Source organism: Panicum virgatum, chromosome 8K (genome assembly GCF_016808335.1).
Source record: "Panicum virgatum strain AP13 chromosome 8K, P.virgatum_v5, whole genome shotgun sequence".
Lineage (NCBI taxonomy): Eukaryota > Viridiplantae > Streptophyta > Magnoliopsida > Poales > Poaceae > Panicum > Panicum virgatum.
Genome location: NC_053143.1, coordinates 33,858,177 through 33,878,900, shown reverse-complemented (window position 1 = coordinate 33,878,900; position 20,724 = coordinate 33,858,177). Strand labels below are relative to the sequence as shown.

At 47.1% G+C, this 20,724-nt stretch overlaps 2 protein-coding genes across 3 annotated transcripts; both read right to left on the bottom strand.

Annotated features, from left to right (window-relative positions):
* Window positions 1-1,209: 1,209 nt before the first annotated feature.
* On the bottom strand, window positions 1,210-6,762 carry LOC120644464 (RNA polymerase II C-terminal domain phosphatase-like 3). 2 transcript variants are annotated; one of them, XM_039921094.1, is made up of 11 exons: window positions 5,925-6,762; window positions 5,692-5,830; window positions 5,561-5,616; window positions 5,418-5,478; window positions 4,054-5,334; window positions 3,329-3,895; window positions 3,111-3,257; window positions 2,750-3,018; window positions 2,551-2,662; window positions 2,155-2,459; window positions 1,210-2,028 (listed from the first exon to the last, which is right to left on the bottom strand). In XM_039921094.1, exons 1-11 carry the CDS (start codon window positions 6,575-6,577, stop codon window positions 1,959-1,961), a joined length of 3,660 nt encoding a protein of 1,219 aa, XP_039777028.1. In that variant the 5' UTR covers window positions 6,578-6,762; the 3' UTR covers window positions 1,210-1,958. The 2 variants fall into 2 exon arrangements, with proteins under 2 accessions (XP_039777028.1, XP_039777029.1); XM_039921095.1 differs by having other exon boundaries at window positions 1,270-2,028; window positions 4,078-5,334.
* Window positions 6,763-16,743: 9,981 nt separating this feature from the next.
* Window positions 16,744-18,427, bottom strand: LOC120644463 (acyl carrier protein 4, chloroplastic-like). The gene is made up of 3 exons (XM_039921093.1): window positions 18,273-18,427; window positions 17,387-17,479; window positions 16,744-17,294 (listed from the first exon to the last, which is right to left on the bottom strand). Exons 1-3 carry the CDS (start codon window positions 18,345-18,347, stop codon window positions 17,049-17,051), a joined length of 414 nt encoding a protein of 137 aa, XP_039777027.1. The 5' UTR covers window positions 18,348-18,427; the 3' UTR covers window positions 16,744-17,048.
* Between the last annotated feature and the right edge of the window lie 2,297 nt (window positions 18,428-20,724).

Sequence of the window (20,724 nt, the reverse complement as noted above, 5' to 3'; positions counted from 1 at the left end):
TATGATTGTGATATATTTTTAAAATGAGATCCGTACGTGGTACTGACTGATCCAGGCACTATCACGAAGGTATAGGGAGTCAGATTCTCGTTTCGAGAATCTAGTTAGATAGAGTACAAGTTCATATGATGGTGACGTAAAAAAAATGTTCTTGATATGATGTGAAATGGTACCAAATTTAGTGACATGTTTTTTTAGAAAATAATGATTTTACTCTTTCTATCAGCTATCTAGATGAAACATATAAGATATGAATGGATATATACAGGAACAAATACAAATAATTATCTTTTTTTATCTAGGATCCTATTTGACAAATAGTGTTAGCAGCATTGGATATCAAACATACGACTCTAAATATCCGATACGATAGGAAACTTGAATATATACACAGATTTTCATCCCTAATTTCATCCAACTGTAGATTCTCATGTTTTCTTTCTCTTAAAGTTCAGAAGGGCTCGGTTCAAGATAGGAATAATACCCATATATTTTCATCCCTAATTTCATCCAACTATAAAATCTCTTCTTTTCTTTGTTTAGGGCAAGTATATATTGGACATGTCTAATAGGCGATCTAATGCAATTACACATCATCATAAGACGATTAAATAGACGACCTCTATAAGATGTTATCGTAGCAGTACTATATTCCCAAATTTGCAAAATGAAAAAAAATATTATGATTAGCATGCCAACTAATCGTACAATGGTGAGTAAGCGGTCTCATTATTCTTAATTTTAATATATGAGTTGGTTGTTTTGGGAAGCAACCACCTCATTCTCCCTCCCTCTCTTCTCTGCATCATAAAAATTCTACATGAAGTGGATATATGAGCCAACCTATAAAATTGCTAACGTGTAGCAATATAGTCGCCCTTTGGGAGTGTTCAAAAGGGCATATCTTTTCTTATGCAATTTTAGCTCTTCCTAAAACGTGCTCATACAAAACATAAAATGTCATAATTTTTCATCAACGTTCAAAGAGTATTACTGTCTACTTCTTCTCTACATAACGTTTATGACTTTTCAAAAATGTCAACAATGTTATTTTCCACATATAAATATAAAGTTTTTTTAAAAAAACTTTTAAAAGCGTGTATACATGTACGTAAGCATCTACACCTAGTCACCTATAGTACGTGGACTCCAGGCCAAAGAAGACTCCAAAGACCGGCAGCACTTTCACCCGGAAGGAGAAAAAAAAACTAGTCAGGTACGGGGAAATCTTAACGATTTTTTGGTTTTAACCCTAAAGATTGCATACACTTTGGGTAACACCCGGTCACGCTTTTCTTTTTTTTTCAATATAATCTTTCACATGTAATAACATGTAACCAACCGATCACATTCGCAGCCACCTCCCAATTCTCCATACCCTTTATCCGGACCCACTAAACCAGCCAACGAGCCGCCCCTGTTGTCACTGTCCACGTGCCTTTTTCAGCGTTTACCCAAAGAGGTTACCCCAAGACATACATGCACAAACTTCCTTATTCAAAATTGCTGCCGCCCTTGTGAGTTCAACTGCCACTTCTATGGGTGACCCACACGGCGGCTACCAAAATATCCCATTTTTGTGGTGGCATCTGAACCTACGATTCCTACCAAAATTGCATAATTTTACATGTTATACAAAGGGCACGTGGTGAGCGCACAATGGACTTCCCTTTGGCGCACATTCGGCTCTTTTCTGAGATACTTCTGAACCAAGTGACTCACCACCTCTGATAATGACATCGGCCGCTTCTCCCAGACCCCTCTTTTCCGGCTTTTCATAAATCATTTTTTTTGTTACCAGTTGTATTAAAGCCTGGAATTCTGTTGGAGGTCGCGATTTATGGATCCGGTCTTAGTGTGTTAGTTTTTTTTTATCATGTTATGTTTGCATGACCGGATCCCAACCCGAGAAGAATAATTCTAATAATTCTTCCCCGGGGCCTATGGAGAACTGGGCCTCAGCAGGTTGTTTGGACGGCAAAATCAAGCTCATTTGCGCGCCGGTACAGCAGAGCTGAAGCTTCTACCCTGTTGATGGCAAACATGTTACAGAATTTCAATCATGTGATGGGTTATCTCGACAAGTTAGAAAACAAGGTTATGTATGTAGTAGAAAAAAAGGTTTAAGCAAATGAGAGTAGTAATATTCCTCACCATCCTGGGTGCACCACGAATCTGCCAGTGGATAGTGCCCAGTTCACCTTGTCTGTCCCGAGGGAGTTGGCAACAACATGAGTGACCCGATCATCAATCTGGTTCGTGCAGACTGCACCAAACTGCTCTGCAGTCTGCCACAGAGGATGCACGTGGGGTTTGGTATCCCCAATCGGGAAAACCCGGCTAAAGAGAATACGACAGCCAGCAAGGATCCTCTGCTGCTCAGCTGCTAGTATGCTTCGCACATCAGCCTCATTGAGGTTAGGATGAGAAAAGAAGTTGCGGTGAATCCGCTCAATGACCTACTCCCAGAGAGCACAATAACTCTGTTAGAACAATCAAAGATGGACTTCAGCCCAACGTAAGCTCAATTGTGGAGAAACAAGTGTGTACCGCCAGTGAAGAAGCAAGGGTACCATCCTCTGGCCTCTCATCTCTGTCTATCTCGAGAAGCGATGGTCCAGGAAGGCCAAATTGACGTCTGCTGCAGGGGAAATATGTGTATCTGCAGAAAATCTCATGGAAAGTGTTCAGTCAAATGTAGCTGCCATCAGTTCGTGTAGGTAGAATAAAAATAAACAGTGACACAAACCTCTCTACAACTATCAAATTATGTCTGTTGTGAGGCCACACTCTCACAGAATCATCTATGATTACCACTGCAGATTCCATCCCCAACACACCGTCCAGATCTTTACTCTTGGGCACTCGATCGTCACTGTCAAATGGATCACCATCATCACCTCTTGAGATGACTCGCCCCGCAAACAAGGTCCCAGTAGGGTCAAGAACCTTGGCCATCTCAGTAGCGTAGAGTTTGTTTCCCATGGTATACAGATGCAGCTCAAAGAGCTTACTCGCCTATAGCAAGGCAACAGACACGTCAAAAAATAACATCAGCGCAGAGACACTAAAGTCTCCATCTTTTTCCTTGAAAAAAATACACAACAAACCTTCTCAAGGAAGTTCCATATTCCTGGTCTCAGTTTCGTCCACATATTCATATGATGAAGACGATAGAGATGGCGTTCTGGCAATGACCTGTCCTGTTCCTCTTTCTGCCGTAAGATCTCTTCATATATAGAGTCCACTTCTATAAACTGAAGAAGTATGCAAAACATTAATGAGAAAACAATTAAACTTAGAACTCAAAGGCTAAAGCGTCTAATACCTTTGCAGAATTAAGTAGAGTGTGATCCAGATCAAGCACCAGGCATAGCTTCCGCGCTGAAAACATTTTTTGCTGTTCTGTGATCCGTCTTGCCCTTTCCTTCTGTATGAGAGCTTTCTGTTGTTCATCATAACCATCAAGGAGATGATCAACATCACCCCATGGGCTAACTGGCTGCACAGCTTCAAGTGGTATTGCAGGAGCATTTGCTGCATCAGCATTATGACCATTCTGTTCAACTGCTAGCCTCGGATCTGCCCTATTTATGCTGCCTGAGGTTTGTACCATGGAAGCCATAAGAGCTGTAGCAGCTAACTGTGAATTTGAGACAGGATCGACATGCTTTGTGCCCATGGTGAACGGCCGTGCAATGCTAGGCAGCAATGCTGGTTGAGAAACCATTGAAGTAGTCTGATCTTTGGTTCCCTGAGAATCTGGCTTAGTAGTTCCATTAGATTTGACTTGCTCCAAGCCCACTGCATCAGTTTTCTGGGCTACGTTACTATGAAGGATCCTCCTGGGATCACGGGGCTTCATACGTAGTACACCGGCATCGTTTTGTGAGTTCTACATAAATAAACTTAATGTTAGTAAAATATTCTAACAGAGAAAAGAGTTGGCATTAAATGAATATAGAGTACACCTTCGACTAATAACATATAAAAAAAGTAAATCAAGGTAAACAGTATGTACAGAAGACCATAATAAAGTATTACAAGCTTTACCAAAGGTGGTGTCTGCATAGGAACCTGTGGCCTAATGGAGGGAACTTGTGCAGCTTCTGTGGTCTTTGGAGCAGTGCCAGGTGGTAAAACCATGCCAGCAGTTCCAATACTGGTCATACCACTAGAGATGGCACTGGCAGTAGCTACCTGCTGAGGTTCCGATGCTGACATCTTCTGCTGTTCCATTTTAATCCAATTCATCAGCACTGTTGGGTTCACAGCAATATCCTTTAATAGAGAAGGCGGCAATGAAACAGCAGGAGGTGCACTGATTTGTGCAGAACTTTGATGGGGTTGCAAAAATGATGTATTTGTTCCACTGCTATTTGGCAGAGCCCTCATGTTGGTCATAAGCTGATTCGGATTCCCTGTTGGCACCAGCATGTTTCTTGGATCCCCGGAACCATTCCTAAATCTTTTTAACAAGTTTTCATCCACCTGAGGTTCATCCGCTGCCTTGTGTTTACGGTTAATAATTGGAACTCCAACACCCAAATTCCCATCCTTCACACGCTGATTCACATCTGTGGCACCAGCAGAATCACGGTTCAAAAACCTGAGCCTTGGATCTCTACTTTTGGATGTAGTCTTTAGTGCATGATTTGGACCAGCAGCCAACTGCTCAGCTTGTTTACCATAGCCAGGTGGACCACCTGCATAACTAACATTGCTGCTGCTGACTGTGTTAGGTTGGGAGGCAGGCATCTGACTTGTACTTGGCAGTGCAGTCTTCTTTGGAGCTGGGATGCTGGAAACTTCACCAAATATATCAGCTCCTTTGTCTGCAGATTTACCCTCATCACCAGAAGGAGTTGGACTTGGCAGATCATCACTTGGAAAGACAGATTTCTGCCCGTACTTCTGCTGATATGATGAAACAGCCTTCAGAGGATCATTTAAGGATGGATATATCGAATTCCTTCCAGGCTCAGCTCTCTCTGGGAAAGATGGACGCTCAGGTACCATTGGAAATGATCCAAACCCAACAGGCTTTGGCACAGGAAAAGGAGGTGCATTATCCCGTGTGGGCGAAGGTAAGCTGTTCTCGTCATAGTCTGCATGAAGATCCAACAAGGGACTAATCCTTTTTGCAGGTACTTCCAACCTCAGCAAGCTAGAGGCACTTAATGGATTTGCTGCTCCAGATTCAAATGGCAATCTCCCTGATGAAATCTGACCAGATGTATCCGGTACATTTGTCACTTTTGTGCCAGCACTGGTACTTGGGTCACTGACGTTGTCTTTTTCCTCGAAAACTAACTGCCTCACACGGCTGTCCAGCTGATGCACAGGAACAGGACAGAAAATTGAGGTTGCAACTTCAGAATTCAGCTCGCAAGTAGCAGAACAGAAACATTACTGACCTCATCTCTCTGGTCGGGTGTCAGCATGCATGAATATCTGTTCTTGATGTGAAACAACAACCTACATCATTCAGAGGAAATCATTTCAGTCACACAAAATGTGGCAGTTTTCTTCTGTAATTAGCTGAAGATGAGTCGTGTACTTCAAAAGCATTGTCTTATTATGCTCCCTCCTCGGCAAGTTGAACGACTTCGCCACCTGCAGCAATGCAATGTGAAGGGTCAGCCTTGTAGTCAAGGAAGGGAACCAACCTACACTTGGTCCAGGCCTTACAGTGGTGAGTGTGTCAATTCCAATGAACGCTTGGTGCACTAGGGGATCAAGAATTTGCACTGGGCTCCCATTCTCCGGGTACAGCGGCTTCAGGTTCTCAAAGCATGTACGCAGACGTGCGCACGTGCCCTCGAACGACCTGCAACACATCAGCACGAAAACTGGTTTTTCTCAGAGTTCAAAATTGACGTTGAAGCCACACTTCAACAAAAACATGAAGCATCCATCCGTACTTCTCAGCTTCCTCAATGGAGATCATCTCGAGCTCCTCCAGGATACTCCCCACGCGCTGGTCATAGTCCACCTCCACCTCCTGGGCGGCCGTAGCAGGCGCCGCGCCGCCGCACCCCTCTGCAACCACCGACTCCGACTTCTCATCGGAGTCCAAATCGATGGTCTCGGGAGGCGGTCGCGGGGGCGAGGACGAGCCCTCCACAGCCTCCCCCTCCTCAATCTCGCCCTCCTCCTTCTCCCCGTCCGAGGCGTCGTCCACGGCGTGCTCCACCTCGTCCTCGTCCACCTCCTCCTCCGGGGCCGGGCGCGCCACGAGCGGCTTCTTCTGCACGGCCTGCAGCCACGCGAAGCTGTGGAACGCCTGCCCGTAGCTCCGCGCCATGTACCCCATGGCCGGCGGGCCCGTCCAAGACCTAGATCTCAGCGGCGCCGAAGCACCGGCCCCCAACGCGCCGCCGGACGACGAGTCCTTCCTGAAGTCGTCGGCGGTGATCTCCTGTATCGACCCCGACGAGTCCCCGTCCGACCCCTCGCCACCGCCGGGGGCGGTCACCAAATCCCCGCCCGCCGTCACCACCGCCGACCGCGGCCGCTCCCGCGCCATCAAGCCGACCAGCCGCTCCTCGTCCTTGGGCGTGACCGTCACGCGCATATGCAACCCCACCTCCTACTACTACTTCCCTCCACCAACAGCCGCCCAAAAGTCCGTCACAAACTCCGGCGCACCGCCGCCTAGGTCTCGTCCGCGGCGCCCGAATCCGCCGACCCGGGCCTCGATCCGCAGCCCGCGCCGGCAACGAGCGCTCCCGCACCACAGCAGCAGCGCCAATCGACGGCCACGCACGCGCGGGGGGGGGGGGGGGGGGGGGGGGGGGGGCTGGTCGGGGGCAGCACGCGAGATTTGGGGAGAAAAAAAGGCTTCGAGGAAGAGGGGCGGGGGAAGGGGGGTGACGAGACGGAGGTGTAGAGCACGCCGGGCGGGATCCGACCGTCGGGGTTTGAGTTGGACGGTGCAAGATGCGGACACGTCTGCTACGGCGGGGAGGAAGCAGATGGCGGCGCGGCGACACGCTGACGTCATGCTCAGGATTGTTCCTTCTCTCGCTGCTTGAATTAAGGGTTTTTTTATCCATACCATTATAATTTCCTAACTTCTGAGATACGCCATTACAATTCACCTATTTTGAAATTTGCCATTACAATTCTTCATTTCTTTAAATCGTGCCATTTTATATGTCTTTGATGTCCTTGGACCCACCTGCAGACTCTCGTATTTTAGTATGGCCCAAAATACCCCTGCAGCTTCCCTGCCTGCACTCACTGACGTGTGGGGCCCACACGTCAGCTTCTTCTTCAACCTTCTTCCTCTTTTCCACCATGCGCTACTCACCTCCGCCCCCCTGCCGCCGCAGGACTGCTCCCCGCCGGGAGAGCCCCTCCACGGCCCGCCGTCGTGGCTGCATCCCACCAGGGACGCCGCCGCCCTCGCGTGGGCCCGTCGCCGTGGCCGCCTCCCTGCCAGGGACGCCGCGCGAACCACCTGCTCCCCACCCACGCCGCCGCCGCCCGCATCCCCGCCTTCGTGTCCCACGCCCTCGCCAGGCACCCGGACCCCTTCCGCCGCGTCCACCTCATGGCCACCCCCATGGCCACGCACCGGGACGAGCTCCCGCGCTGCCTGCAGCTCCTTGCCGCCCAGGGCGCCCAGGATCTCGTCCTCGTGAACCGCCCGACCCCGATCCAGGCGCACCTGCAGCTCCCTGGCGCCCTCCTCGCGTGCGCGGCCTTCCTCACGCCGGAGGGGGAGGGCGGAGTGGAGCAGGCCGCCGGTGGCGGCAAGCCCGCGCAACTGGCCTCCTCGCGCGGCGTCGGCAAGCCCGCCCGAGGGCGCGGCGGCGGCCAGCCCGGGCAAGGGCGCGGCGGCGGCCTGCCCGCGCGAAGCCAGGCGGGGGAGGAGCTCGCCCTAGGGGGAGCAGGCCGCCAGCGGCGGGAGGAGCTCGCTGGGGAGGGGGCGGTGAGGGCGGAGGGGAGCAGGCCGCCGGCAGTGGCGGGGGAGGGCTGAAGTGAGCCGTGTGGGGTGGAGGCCAGAGGTTGAAGAAGAAACTGACGTGTGGGGCCCACACGTCAGTGAGTTGAAGGGAGAGAAGCAGTAGGGGCATTTTAGGCCATACGAAAATACGCAGGTCTGCGAGTGAGTCCAAGGGCATCAAAGACGTATAAAATGGCACGGTTCAAAGAAACGAAGAATTGTAATGGCAAGTTTCAAAATAGGTGAATTGTAATGGCGTATCTCAGAAGTTAGAAAATTGTAATGGCATAGATCAAAAAAACCCTTGAATTAAACGCTGAGGTAGAACTGAGAGAAGAGTCGAAAAAGTACGGATGGATTGAAACTTTGCAGCCAACTTTAACATAAAAATAAAAAAAAAATAAAAGAAATATGTGAATCTTATATTGTAACGAATATGGCACCATTTATGCCATTTCGAGTGATTTTGGTGATCAAATGAAAAATCAATCAATGGGACTAATGATTTTGTTAAGAGAACATTTATAGTCTCATGGATGAAGTAAAAAGGTCATGCCAAGCAAAACACGAAGAAAGAACTCAAAGAAACGCTGAATTGGACGAGTTCTACCGAAACCAGTAGCACCGGAAGAACCGATGCCCTAGCATCGATGCATCCGACGCCCTATTGGGTGGCACAAGTCTATGCGCCTCTGGACATCAAGTGAAGCACCGGATGAACCAATGGTGTCAAGAGAAGCATCGGTGCATTGGACGTACTGTGTTCCAGAGACGATGCAAGTCGCGTAAGAGCCAAGTCTTTAGCACCGGTTGAACCGGTGAAGCATCGGTGCATACCATCGATGCAATGACGCCAGCAGAAGAGAAGAGGGCCAACGGCTAGTTGAGTGTTGTGAGTGACCAGTTTAACCGACGGCTAAGCATCGGTTCAACCGGTGGTCACTGTGTCAGCTGTCAGGAGTTCAACGGCTACTTCGGGTCTTAGAGTGACCGGATGAACCGACGCTACCCCAGCCAGAGGCATCGGTTCATCCGATGATACGCAGATTTTCTGCTGACCGTTGGAGCAACGGCTACAAGACTTGATGGCCTATATATACGCCTCACCCCGGTCATTTGAAGTTTGCTGGAGTTGCTAGAAGTCACACACACACACCCAAGATCATCTCCAAGCCATACAAGAGCCCATTGATCATATCCTTATCCTTGAGCACTAACCTTATAAAGTGTGAGTGCTAGATTAGCTCTTAGTGAGTGAGATTGCAAGGCCTTGAGCCTTTGTGCTGTGGTTCTTTAGTGAACCAAAAGAAGAGCTTGGTGCGCCGGCCCCTTAGAGCTGTGAAGCTCGCCGGCATCGTCATCGACCCTCCGACTTGGTGTGGAGCGGCGACGACACTTTGTGCGGGGGGACGTGGAGACCCCATCCTTTGTGGAGAAGCTCCTTAGTGGAACTCGGGGCCAAGGTGACCGTGATTGTGTTCACGGAAGAGATTTGGTGGCCGAGTAGCAATACTCTTAGTGAGTGCTACAACAACGTGGATGTAGGTGTGCCTTTGTGGCTAACCGAACCACGGGATAAACACCCGCGTCAAGAGTTTGCTATCTCCTATCCCGCTCATTAAGCTTCCGCATTTCATACTAGCAATTTATATGCATTTACTTTCATAAAATAGTTTCTTGATAGGAAAGGCTATAGGTTGCTAAATTCTTTTGGGATAGGGGTTTCACACTAGAACAACCATAGTTGCACATCTATAGAGTTTGTTTTAGTTTAAGTTTTGTGCAAACTAGTTGGAGCCATAGGTCTAAGTTTTGAGAGTGCCTAATTCACCCCCCCTCTTAGGCTAGAGCACCCGATCCCTTTCAAGTGGTATAAGAGCCATGACTCACTCCTCTCACAAAGGAAGCCAATTCTATTGGCAATTTGTATTTACCGGCTCACTTGATCGGTTAGGCTTCACCGCCTAGTGAGTTAGCTCTTTTAGGGGAAGGGATAGATTCTCTAGAATCTCCTCCACGTTTCGATGGCACGGGCTTCCAACGGTGGAAGATCTTGATGCAATCACACCTCCAAGCAAAGGGCCTAAATGTTTGGAGAGTAACGAGTGAAGGAACTAAGAGTAATAGTCAATAAGAGAAGCAATATGATGCTATAGCCAAGTGTGCTATTTTAAACTCTCTTAGTGAAAATGTGTTCAACCGTGTGTTTGCTTGCGAAAATGCTAATGACTTATAGAAAACTATTAGTGAGAACCATGAAGGCACAAAAGATGTTGAAAATGAAAAATATCATGTTCTCATTGATAAACTTAATAGCTTCAAACAACTTGATCATGAAAATGCTGAAGCTATGTACTCACGGTTGAATATTCTTGTGAATGAGATTAATTCTTTAGATGTGAAGAAAATTGAAGATTTGGAACTCATTCGCAAGATCCTTCACTCACTCCGAAGGCCGGACTATGATTTGGTGACAACAATTTTATATGAAAAAGATCTCAACACAATGACACCAAACAAAGTCCTAAACAAGGTGATCACCCATGAGCTACGTCATGATATCAAGCCAGGAGCGCCACCTTCTTCACCAACACATAGTGCACTTGCATGCAAGTAAGTCAAAAAGTTGAAGAAGATGGCCATCAAAGGTAGCTCAAGTGAAGAGGAAGAAGAGGAGGCATGCCAAAGCTCCTCAAGTGATGATCAAGAGCCAATGAACCCCTACCTTTACAAGCAAGTAAAGAAGATGAATAAATGCTTGAAGGAAATCAACTCCATGGGGTACTCCGGTACTGGTTGCTGGAGGCACAGGAGGAACAGCTGCATTATTTGGAATGTCTACTGCATTCACACCATAATGAAGTAAAATATTGGCTAAGTGAATTAGAAATATTCATATGAAAGTGGAAACGTGAATTGGAATCAAGAGTGTAAAAGACCACTCGACTTACTTGGATGGTTCTGACTCAAAGGAATCTCATGAGCAGTCGTTACAACATCATGATTACGACAATGTGCGGCGGGATCAGGAAAATTGCCATCCAAATTAGGGCCGGATTCTGCATTAGAGACCAAAACCGTATCTTGCACATTTCTCGGACGGTTTTGTATTGGAGGGTCAGGAGGTCCGGCAAACTCTTGTTCCCGCGATAACCCACGAGCGTGGAGAGGGGCGTGAATGGCAATATTACGAGGGGGAGAATGCATACGAGGGCTTGAATCACTTGACAACTTGCGCACTAGCAAATCCATTACTGGAATTTCATTATTCATGACACCATTTATGTAATTCTCCCAATCATCCTGGCATGCAATTGTGAGCAGCCGACTATGGTAAGTTAAGTCTGATTTAACATAGTGAAGTACCCCTTCAACTTTGAGTTCACCCTCATTTGAATTGCAATGAATCTGATCAAGAGCCCTTGCAAGCACCTCAGCAAACAACGGACGTCTAACGAACAAGAAAGGGATCCTTTGCATTCCAACAAATCTAATATTTCCAAAAATCATCTTACTCGACACTTCCTCCATGATAAACGGTGACTACATTGTCCATCTACTTGTATGCAGAACACGAGAGTAATTATAGATACAATGTAGATAAATGAAATGGTTCATATATGGAGACTTGCTAATTAATTTCTAACTAATTCCAACCTCAAAATATCTCAAGTTATTGACGCTTGCTTACTAATTTCTAACTAATGTCGAACTAAATTCATTGTTCGCAGAAACTTACTAAATATTTGCTGAATTCATTACAAAAGTACTAGCTAAATTGCTTGCTACATTACTACCTAAATTGCTAAATTACTAACTAAATTACAAAATCAAGTATAAACTAAATTTCTATATACAATTTTGCTAATTAATTACTAACCATTTGTAACTTTAAGCTGAACTAGCATATTTAAATTGATGAACAAATATCTCACCTTGACGCTAGGGCAGGGCGTCTGTGGGCCGCGGGGCAGGGCGGTGAGCCGGAGGCCGGAGCTGCTGCGGCCGCCCCCACGCCGGCGAGCCGAGGCGGGCCTCCGCTGCCCGCTTGGCCGGGCCAAGCCTCGCCGCCGCGGCGGCAGGGCATGCCGCGGCCGACCTCACCGAGCCGCGGTGGGCGTCGTGCCCACCCAAGCCGAGCCTGGGCTGCCGCGCTGAGCCTCGGCAAGGCCAACCACAACGGCGGGCGGGGGCTGCGGCGGCGCAGAAGGGGAGTGACCGAGCGAGGTGAGCGTCCGAGAGAGGGAGAAGAGAGAGGCGGGTCGGCTCGGAAGGGAGGAACGTCTGCTCTTTATTGCTCCCGCTCGGCGCCAAGATTACGGCGTCAAGATCTACGGCGCCGACCTCGGCCACGTCAGCTGCCACGTCGGTGTACATGTGGCGTGAAAGGTCGGTGCCACGACCTGTGGCGCTGACCTCCTGGATACAAAAACAGAAATCATTTTACCATGGGTCTATTTGTGAAAATCTTTTGTGAAAAGGGTCAACAAGCAAAAAAAGGCGCCCCCACCCTGCTATAAGGGATGATGATGGATCGGAGTCGGTGTAATCGTATTGTTGTGTAGGATATATGGGCATGTGCCCCCCCCCCCCACCCCCCCACGAGAGTAATTACAGATACAATGTAGATAAATGAAATGGTTCATATATGGAGACTTGCTAATTAATTTCTAACTAATTCCAACCTCAAAATATCTCAAGTTATTGACGCTTGCTTACTAATTTCTAACTAATGTCGAACTAAATTCATTGTTCGCAGAAACTTACTAAATATTTGCTGAATTCATTACAAAAGTACTAGCTAAATTGCTAGCTACATTACTACCTAAATTGCTAAATTACTAACTAAATTACAAAATCAAGTATAAACTAAATTTCTATATACAATTTTGCTAATTAATTACTAACCATTTGTAACTTTAAGCTGAACTAGCATATTTAAATTGATGAACAAATATCTCACCTTGACGCTAGGGCAGGGCGTCTGTGGGCCGCGGGGCAGGGCGGTGAGCCGGAGGCCGGAGCTGCTGCGGCCGCCCCCACGCCGGCGAGCCAAGGCGGGCCTCCGCTGCTCGCTTGGCCGGGCCAAGCCTCGCCGCCGCCGCGGCAGGGCGTGCCGTGGCCGACCTCACCGAGCCGCGGTGGGCGTCGTGCCCACCCAAGCCGAGCCTGGGCTGCCGCGCTGAGCCTCGGCAAGGCCATCCACAACGGCGGGCGGGGGCTGCGGCGGCGCAGAAGGGGAGTGACCGAGCGAGGTGAGCGTCCGAGAGAGGGAGAAGAGAGAGGCGGGTCGGCTCGGAAGGGAGGAACGTCTGCTCTTTATTGCTCCCACTCGGCGCCAAGATTATGGCGTCAAGATCTACGGCGCCGACCTCGGCCACGTCAACTGCCACGTCGGTGTACATGTGGCGTGAAAGGTCGGTGCCACGACATGTGGCGCTGACCTCCTGGATACAAAAACAGAAATCATTTTATCATGGGTCTATTTGTGAAAATCTTTTGTGAAAAGGGTCAACAAGCAAAAAAAAAAAGGCGCCCCCCACCCTGCTATAAGGGATGATGATGGATCGGAGTCGGTGTAATCGTATTGTTGTGTAGGATATATGGGCATGTGCCCCCCCCCCCCCCCCCCACCCCGCTCGAATAGTGTACAAGCAGAGCATTGCTCTGCCCTGGACCGGCCCTCTAGTAGCTAGTATAGTAGCTTCATACCGCCTGGTCCGTGCTTCGATTCAGTGGAGATGAACAAATGAGCGAGTCTGTGAATTAGTAATCCTAACCATAACGCAGTAGTATGCATATTATTTATTTAAAAAACACTTCATCACGTGTGGTCGCTGGTCGGTGCTTTGATTCTATGAAGATAGATGAGCAGAGAGGTGAGTGAGTAATCCTAACCATAATGCACGAGTTAAAAATAGAGGTCTTTTACGATGCACAATACTACCACTTGATAGTATGTAGTATAAAAAAGATCCAACTGCTTATTAGAAGGGTTAGTGTAGCGAAAATGGTCTCTCATGCCATATTTCAATATAATGTTTTGGTGATTGATATAGACAACACAACACTTGGACTAATATGATTATTAAGATGACCATTCTCAGGCTTTTAGATTCAAGTGATGACAAAGAGAAGATAGGCGTAACTAGGCCCGAATTGAAGAGACCGTGATGACAAATGATAAGAATTGAAGAGACCGTGAAGAAATCCAAGTCAAAGAAATCAAGACAGAGATACTTTAGTATCACCGGTTGAACCGGCGCTGAAAAAATGACATGTCGGTGCATTGACTTGGAGCACACCAGGAATTTTGGTTTCACCGGTTGAACCGACGTTAGGAAAGTTGAAAACGTCGGTGCAATGGACCCAGAAGCTGAGGCAAGGTCTATACACAGGATGAACCGACGATCGGGTCTTGGTGAACGTCGGTGCAATTGTCCAAAGAGTTTGTTTTTCAGAGTTCACAGGACAACTACACTCACCGGTTAAACCGACGCAGCATCGGTTGATTGCCCGTACACGTAACGGCTAGTTTTTGAGGCGGGCTGTTTAGTATCAACGGTTGAACCGACGATGGCTATTGGAGGTGTGTCGGATTAACCGGCGTTAAGTATTTTTTTGACAGCTTTTCTCCAACGGCTATATTTGCTTGTGCTGCCTATATATACCCCCAAGGCCAGGTCATTTGAGGTTGTTGGAGACTGGAAGTTCTATTGAAGATCAACATCAACTCCATCCACCATATTGAGCTTAGTGCCACATTCAAACTTAGAATAGCTTAGTGCAAGTGTGAGCTTGAAAAGCTTAGTGCTTGGGAGGACTTGATCTTGCGAGATCAACCTTGAGCAAAGTCTTGCTGCGGCAAGCAATCATTGTATTCGTCGTGTGACCCTCCGACTTGGTGTAGAGCGGCAACGACACTTTGTGCGGGTAAGGAGACCCTTCTTGGTGAGAAGCTCCGATAGTGAAGACGGTGCCGTTGGTGACGCTTTGAGAGAGACGGTGGCGGTGGCCTTGTCTTGGTGACTTGGGGTCACTTAGGCTTTGCTTGTCGGGAGCCTTGGTGGCGAACGCAAGACGGTGATCAAGCGAAGAGACTCGGCATCACACTTGTTTGTGTTGGACAAGTGGCCGTGGACGTAGGGAGGGACTTGGTGTCCTAACCGAACCACATTAAATCATGTGTCTTGGTGTTTTCACGGGAGTTTGCATATTCTCTTCCTTAACTCTTTACTTACCGTGTTACGTTTCCATATTTACTCTATCTTGCGTGCATTTACTTTCCTAGTTAGTTTGATTAGGATTGGTTATAGGTTGCAAGTCTTTTAGGGATAAGTAGAGAGTAGTATAGATAAACCTTAGTCATAACTAGTATGCGTAGGACGTGTTAGGTTTATCCTATGCAAATAGATTGAGGCCTAGGATAGAAAGCGATTAGCGACCCTATTCACCCCCTCCCCCTCTAGGGTGGGACACCCCGGTGATCCTTACCGTTAGGATTGTCATTATTAGCTTAATATAAATTGGGAAGAATTTTTTTTTTTTACAATTTAGCCCCATCAATCCATCTGCTCTCTCGTTCGTACCAGGCCGCCAGTCGCCGCCGCCCGCCCGCCCGCCCTTCCCGTGCGTCGTGAATCTCACGATCGCCGGGCCGTCAATCGTGCCCCCTCCTCCTCCCTTCCAGGTCGTCGGCCCTCATCGGACGCTAATCGTGGTGGCGCCCCTGACCGGCCACAGCCTCCTCCCCGACCCTATGACTGCGTGCGTCGGGCATCATCGTCGTTGGCGGCTAGAAGATCGGGTTCCCGCCCCTGGACAGGCGCTGGTGGCCCTTGCCACGCGCAAGGCCGTTGGCGACGCCGGCCCTATCTGGTAGAGCTCTTTTACGGTGCAGTTGCACTGTAAAAGTCCTCTAAAAATAATTTATTTTCTTTCTTTGTAGGACAACACAATGTCGTATATTTATTTATTTGTTTAAAAATTGCAAGGGGCTAGTGTCGAAATTACTTGAATATATATAGCTTGGCAAAATTAGTTACATACATGATGGAACACATACAAATGCGTAACGCCTTTCTCTTCCGTGATACTGTATGATTTATTTTTCTCTCTCTCTTAATTTGGGTCCAATCTGATGCCCTGGCCTGAATTTTGATACTTGTTTGGTATGAAATTTCATTTGCGCTTTTATGACCCGTGCAAAGACGCATGCATTTAGGTTCAGATGAGTACACATGACCGATGGAAGTACAGCAAACCAACATATGGATTGGAACGAAGCTGATTTCGTTCGCTATTACTCTGTTCGGCTGGCTGTGGCGGGTAGCTGGTGGTGCTGATTTGCTGTGAAAGAAAAATATTGCTAGCTAGCTGGTGGCCGGTGCTGATTTGGTGTGAGAGAAAAGCACTGCTGCTAGTTGCCAGCAGAACAGAATGATATATATGTTCAACATTCATGTGGCCACGGAATGTGCTTGATGGCAGTGCTAACTATTCCTGTTCTCTTTTCCACAGTATGTATGCATGTTTATATCTTTTTGGAGTCAATAATGTAATCGGTAAAGAATTAACCCATGTAATATAATTGGATTAGATCACTGGAGTAAAAAGGAAAACTGGAACAAGACAATCATATGGGATCTTTTTTCGGATAATTTCAAAACAAAGGTATGGATGGACTAACTAGGTGATGATCTGTACCAATCCACAGCATATATAGCAATATAGCATGAATTCCGAATCAAGCAACAATTTTCCACTATATCAGTTTGGCACACAGAGAGTTCAAACAAATCTTGTGAAAATGATATTCCAATGCCTCGTCAATGATTGTACTGACAATTCACAAGTGCGTCGGTGCAGGAACATGGTGATGAATCCTAACATGAAGAATCTTTCAAAAAGACGCAGCCACGTCACGTACAGCTAAAAATTGGCGGGAACAAGAGCTGGGGATCGGAGCCCAAACAAATAAAGTAAAGACGTACGCTAGGCTGGAAAGGAGCTAAGAGGAAGAAGAAGAAAATCGATCCTGGCCAACCAACAACGTTCATCATTCTTCCAACAAAAATAAAATAAAATGATGGAATCATCCGACGAGCTTGTCGATGAGTTCGGCGGCGTCCTGGATGGTGGTGATGTTCTGGGCGTTGTCCTCCTCGACGGTGATCTTGAACTCCTCCTCGAGCGCCATGACGATCTCCACGGTGTCGAGCGAGTCGGCGCCGAGGTCCGTGAACTTGGACTCGGGCGTCAGCGCCGCCGCCGCGTCCGCGCCCAGCGCCAGCCGCTGCTTCACGATGTCCATCACCTTGCTCACCGTCTCCGGCTTGGCCTGCAGCAGCAGGTGTCGCTTCCCAGTTCAGATAGATCGAAACTGTTGGGGGGGGAAATTTAAAATTTGCAAGCACCGCCGCTGGACGTTACCGCGTAGACGCGGAAGCGAGGTGTTCGCAGGGAGACGAGGCGGCTTCTCGTCGCCCCCATGGAGATGAGGCTCCGGCCTGAAACCCTGCTTCCCTGAAAGTTTCAGTGGCACAGTCAGATTATTCAGAGGAGAGGTGAAAACGTAGGGTAGTTTTTGTTTGTTTTGACAGATAAAAAAACATAGGGGTGCAAAGTGATATCTTTTAGGTGCACCTCCAACCCTCTTTAATTCAAAATTTTGTGTTGGAGGTGCATCTAAGGATCACCTCTTTACACCCCTAAAAAAACATGTATGGAGCATAGTTGGCTCTCTCTGCAACAAAATGCCTTGGGAGGTGAGATCTTGAAGCAGGCAGAGTAACTTACTGTAGGAGGATTTTACAATTTTGTTCCCTATCAAAAACCATGTTCAACCCAATTATCCAAAATTCCAAATCAGGAAACTCCGTTATGGTCTAGCTGGTACACCCCCAAATGAGAGGGGGAAAAAAGTTTGTATCACATCCTGTTGAGCGGCCGGCACCTGGGCCGGATTAGCCGCTGGTGTTTATTTCTTTTTTCCTTCATTATTAGGAAAAAAAACTCTAAACACACTCGCCATTACTCTGAATTTGCTTGAGGCAACAAGTACTCTACTTTGGGAAAAAACGATTGAGAAAAAACAATTGAAAAAGCAGGCAAGCCACGAACCATCGAGGACGAGGAGAAAGAAAGAAACAGCTAAGACAAGCTACTATAGTATTTCACTTGGGCTGAAATTACTGAATTGTGGTGTGCTAGTAATTACTAAGCACAAACTGGAAAAAACAATTGGGCGAAGAAATAAATAAATGCATGCTACCGAGCACAGACAGAGCCGTCCGAATCCACACTCCCGGCGCTTTACCTTCCAGCTCAGGGTGGTCGCCGTCGCCGCACCGAAGCCGCCGGCAATGGCGGAGACGGCCGATAAGGTGGCCATGTATGGTAGCGCCGCCGACGGGAAGGGCAACACGGCCTGCCGGGAGGGAGGCTGGACGGAGGAACAGGGGAAACTAGCGGTAGGGGGGGGGGGGGGGGGGGGGGGGGGCCACCACCGTGTTGTGTTATCGCTGCGCGGTGGGTCCAGCAGCCAGCGTTTCTTGCTGTTGTTTCTTTTTAGGAAAGGAGGGCCCACCTAGTCTAGAACCCTATTGGCGCATGAGGCAGTCTCAACCCAGACTCTACTATGGAGTCTAAACCTCATATTTATTGTGTTTTGCTGATGTGCCAGTATATTTATGAAAGAGAGAGGGAGAGAAATCAAGACTCCAAGTCTTCACGCAAATCAAGAATGAATGTGAGAGAGACAAGTGAGTCATATAAATTAAAATAACACACTTTACATTGAAAAGTATAGTTTCTTGTGATGGAGTCTTTGAGACTTAGGCCGTGTTTGGTTGCAAAATTTCAAATTCCAAATTTTTTTTTCCGGCACCTGCATGGAGACTTAAATCTAGACGAAATAAAAAACGCATTGCGACTGCTGTCTGTAAATGGCGAGACGAATCTAATAAACCTAATTAGGCTGTAATTAGATGCTAAATTGCTACAGTAATACTACAGTAAACAACATCTAAAGACGGATTAATTAGGCTCATTAGATTCGTCTCGCGATTTACAGACGAGTTCTGTAATTATTTTTGTGATTAGTCTATGTTTAGTACTTCAAATGTAGAAAGATGACTTTTCAAAAACTTTACATGAGGCAATCAAACACGGCCTTAAACTCTATGAGTGGAGTCTGCATTGGACTACCCTGATCCGAGTGAGTGATGAGGATGCTCTTTATTTCCTTTCAGACAGACAGGCGGACACAAAACTCGTGTTTCCCTCTCCCTGCATTGTGAACCGGGGCAGCAAAGATCAGCCGATAGTTGTTTCAAATAAAAAAATCTGTCGAGAAACGAACGACATGAGAGCTTTAAGTTATTTTCGCAATTACACGTTTATTCTTCCTCGAGATGCGTTCTTAGTGAAACCACTCGTTCAGACATGATCGTGTAGCATTGACCTCGGACTGCTCCTCGGGCCTTGCCGTTGAAGAAACATGCACGACCATGGCTAGGGCTGGCTTGGTCAGGCCACCACGCCAGGACGGAGCTCCATTTGTCCAAAATAAGGTTCTAAAGTAGTATAAATATTTAAATTAAAGAGAATTAAAGGTGTAACTAAATGTTATCAATTTGCATATTAAGCGAGCGTATGTTGCCTCGCAGTTAACTTTAGATTTTAGCCTAATTTCAATATTGTATAAAGCTTGAACACCGCATAATACAAAGTGTGGAGTTTTACTGTTGGAGAGTTGAAAACTTGAATTCCTTCGGCCGAAGTTAAACTGTCCGTCAGGTATAGCGTTGACTGCCGTATCATACAAGTAGGACTTGTCCAATTTGACTAGAAATGTGGACCGTTTTGAATTTCAATGAAACTCAAATTATTTTATTTTAGCCTCGGAATAACTAAATATAGTTTTGGGAATAACTAATAATAATATTTTCGAAATTTGAAATTTTCATAAAGGTCGACATGTGTGATGCATTTGTTTGTTTTGAAACTACGACCAATCTACTATTCCAATTTGGATTTAAACCAAATTTGAATAATTTATCCTCGTCAGAAATACCTGAAGTATTTTCTAAACCTATGGCACTTTAATCAAACCAATAAAGTCCAAGCAAGCTCAACAATCTCTCTTTGAGACTTTTACCTGTTTATCCTTATGTTAAGTGTTCTTGACCTTCATATCCCTATTTTTTTCAGTCGCACCTGTATGTCCTACTACCAACTTATCTTTACCCCTATACCCTTCCGTCCATGTGCCGTTAGAAGATAACGGAAGCAATGCCCTGACAGGTGGGACTCAACACTGGAAATGACCTATTGCCCCTGGGTATCCCTTTACTCATATTCCCAAGTCAAAAAAAAGAAGCCCCCCCTCCCCCGATCAGATCGGATCGGGAGGCACGCGCCGACGCCCCTGCCGTCGCTGGCCGCGGCCTCCGGCCAGCGCCCCTCTCCGGCTGAATGTGGCAGAACCACCTGAATTATCCTGGCTCAAGTGCGCTGGAGATCACCATAAAGGCAACACCGACTCAACGCACTTCAAACAGAACAATTCTTGGTCTGTCGGGTAACGTCCCGATACAACCACTGGATCTCGGATCGAACAAGCATACCCCGCACGAAGGCGAGTCCAGAGATATCACAACCATATATTTTACAACACATGCATATCAGTTATTACAACAAGTTCAAAGTATTATTACAAACATAAACTCAGTAAAACATTATACAAAATATAAGTTTAAAGTTCAGAG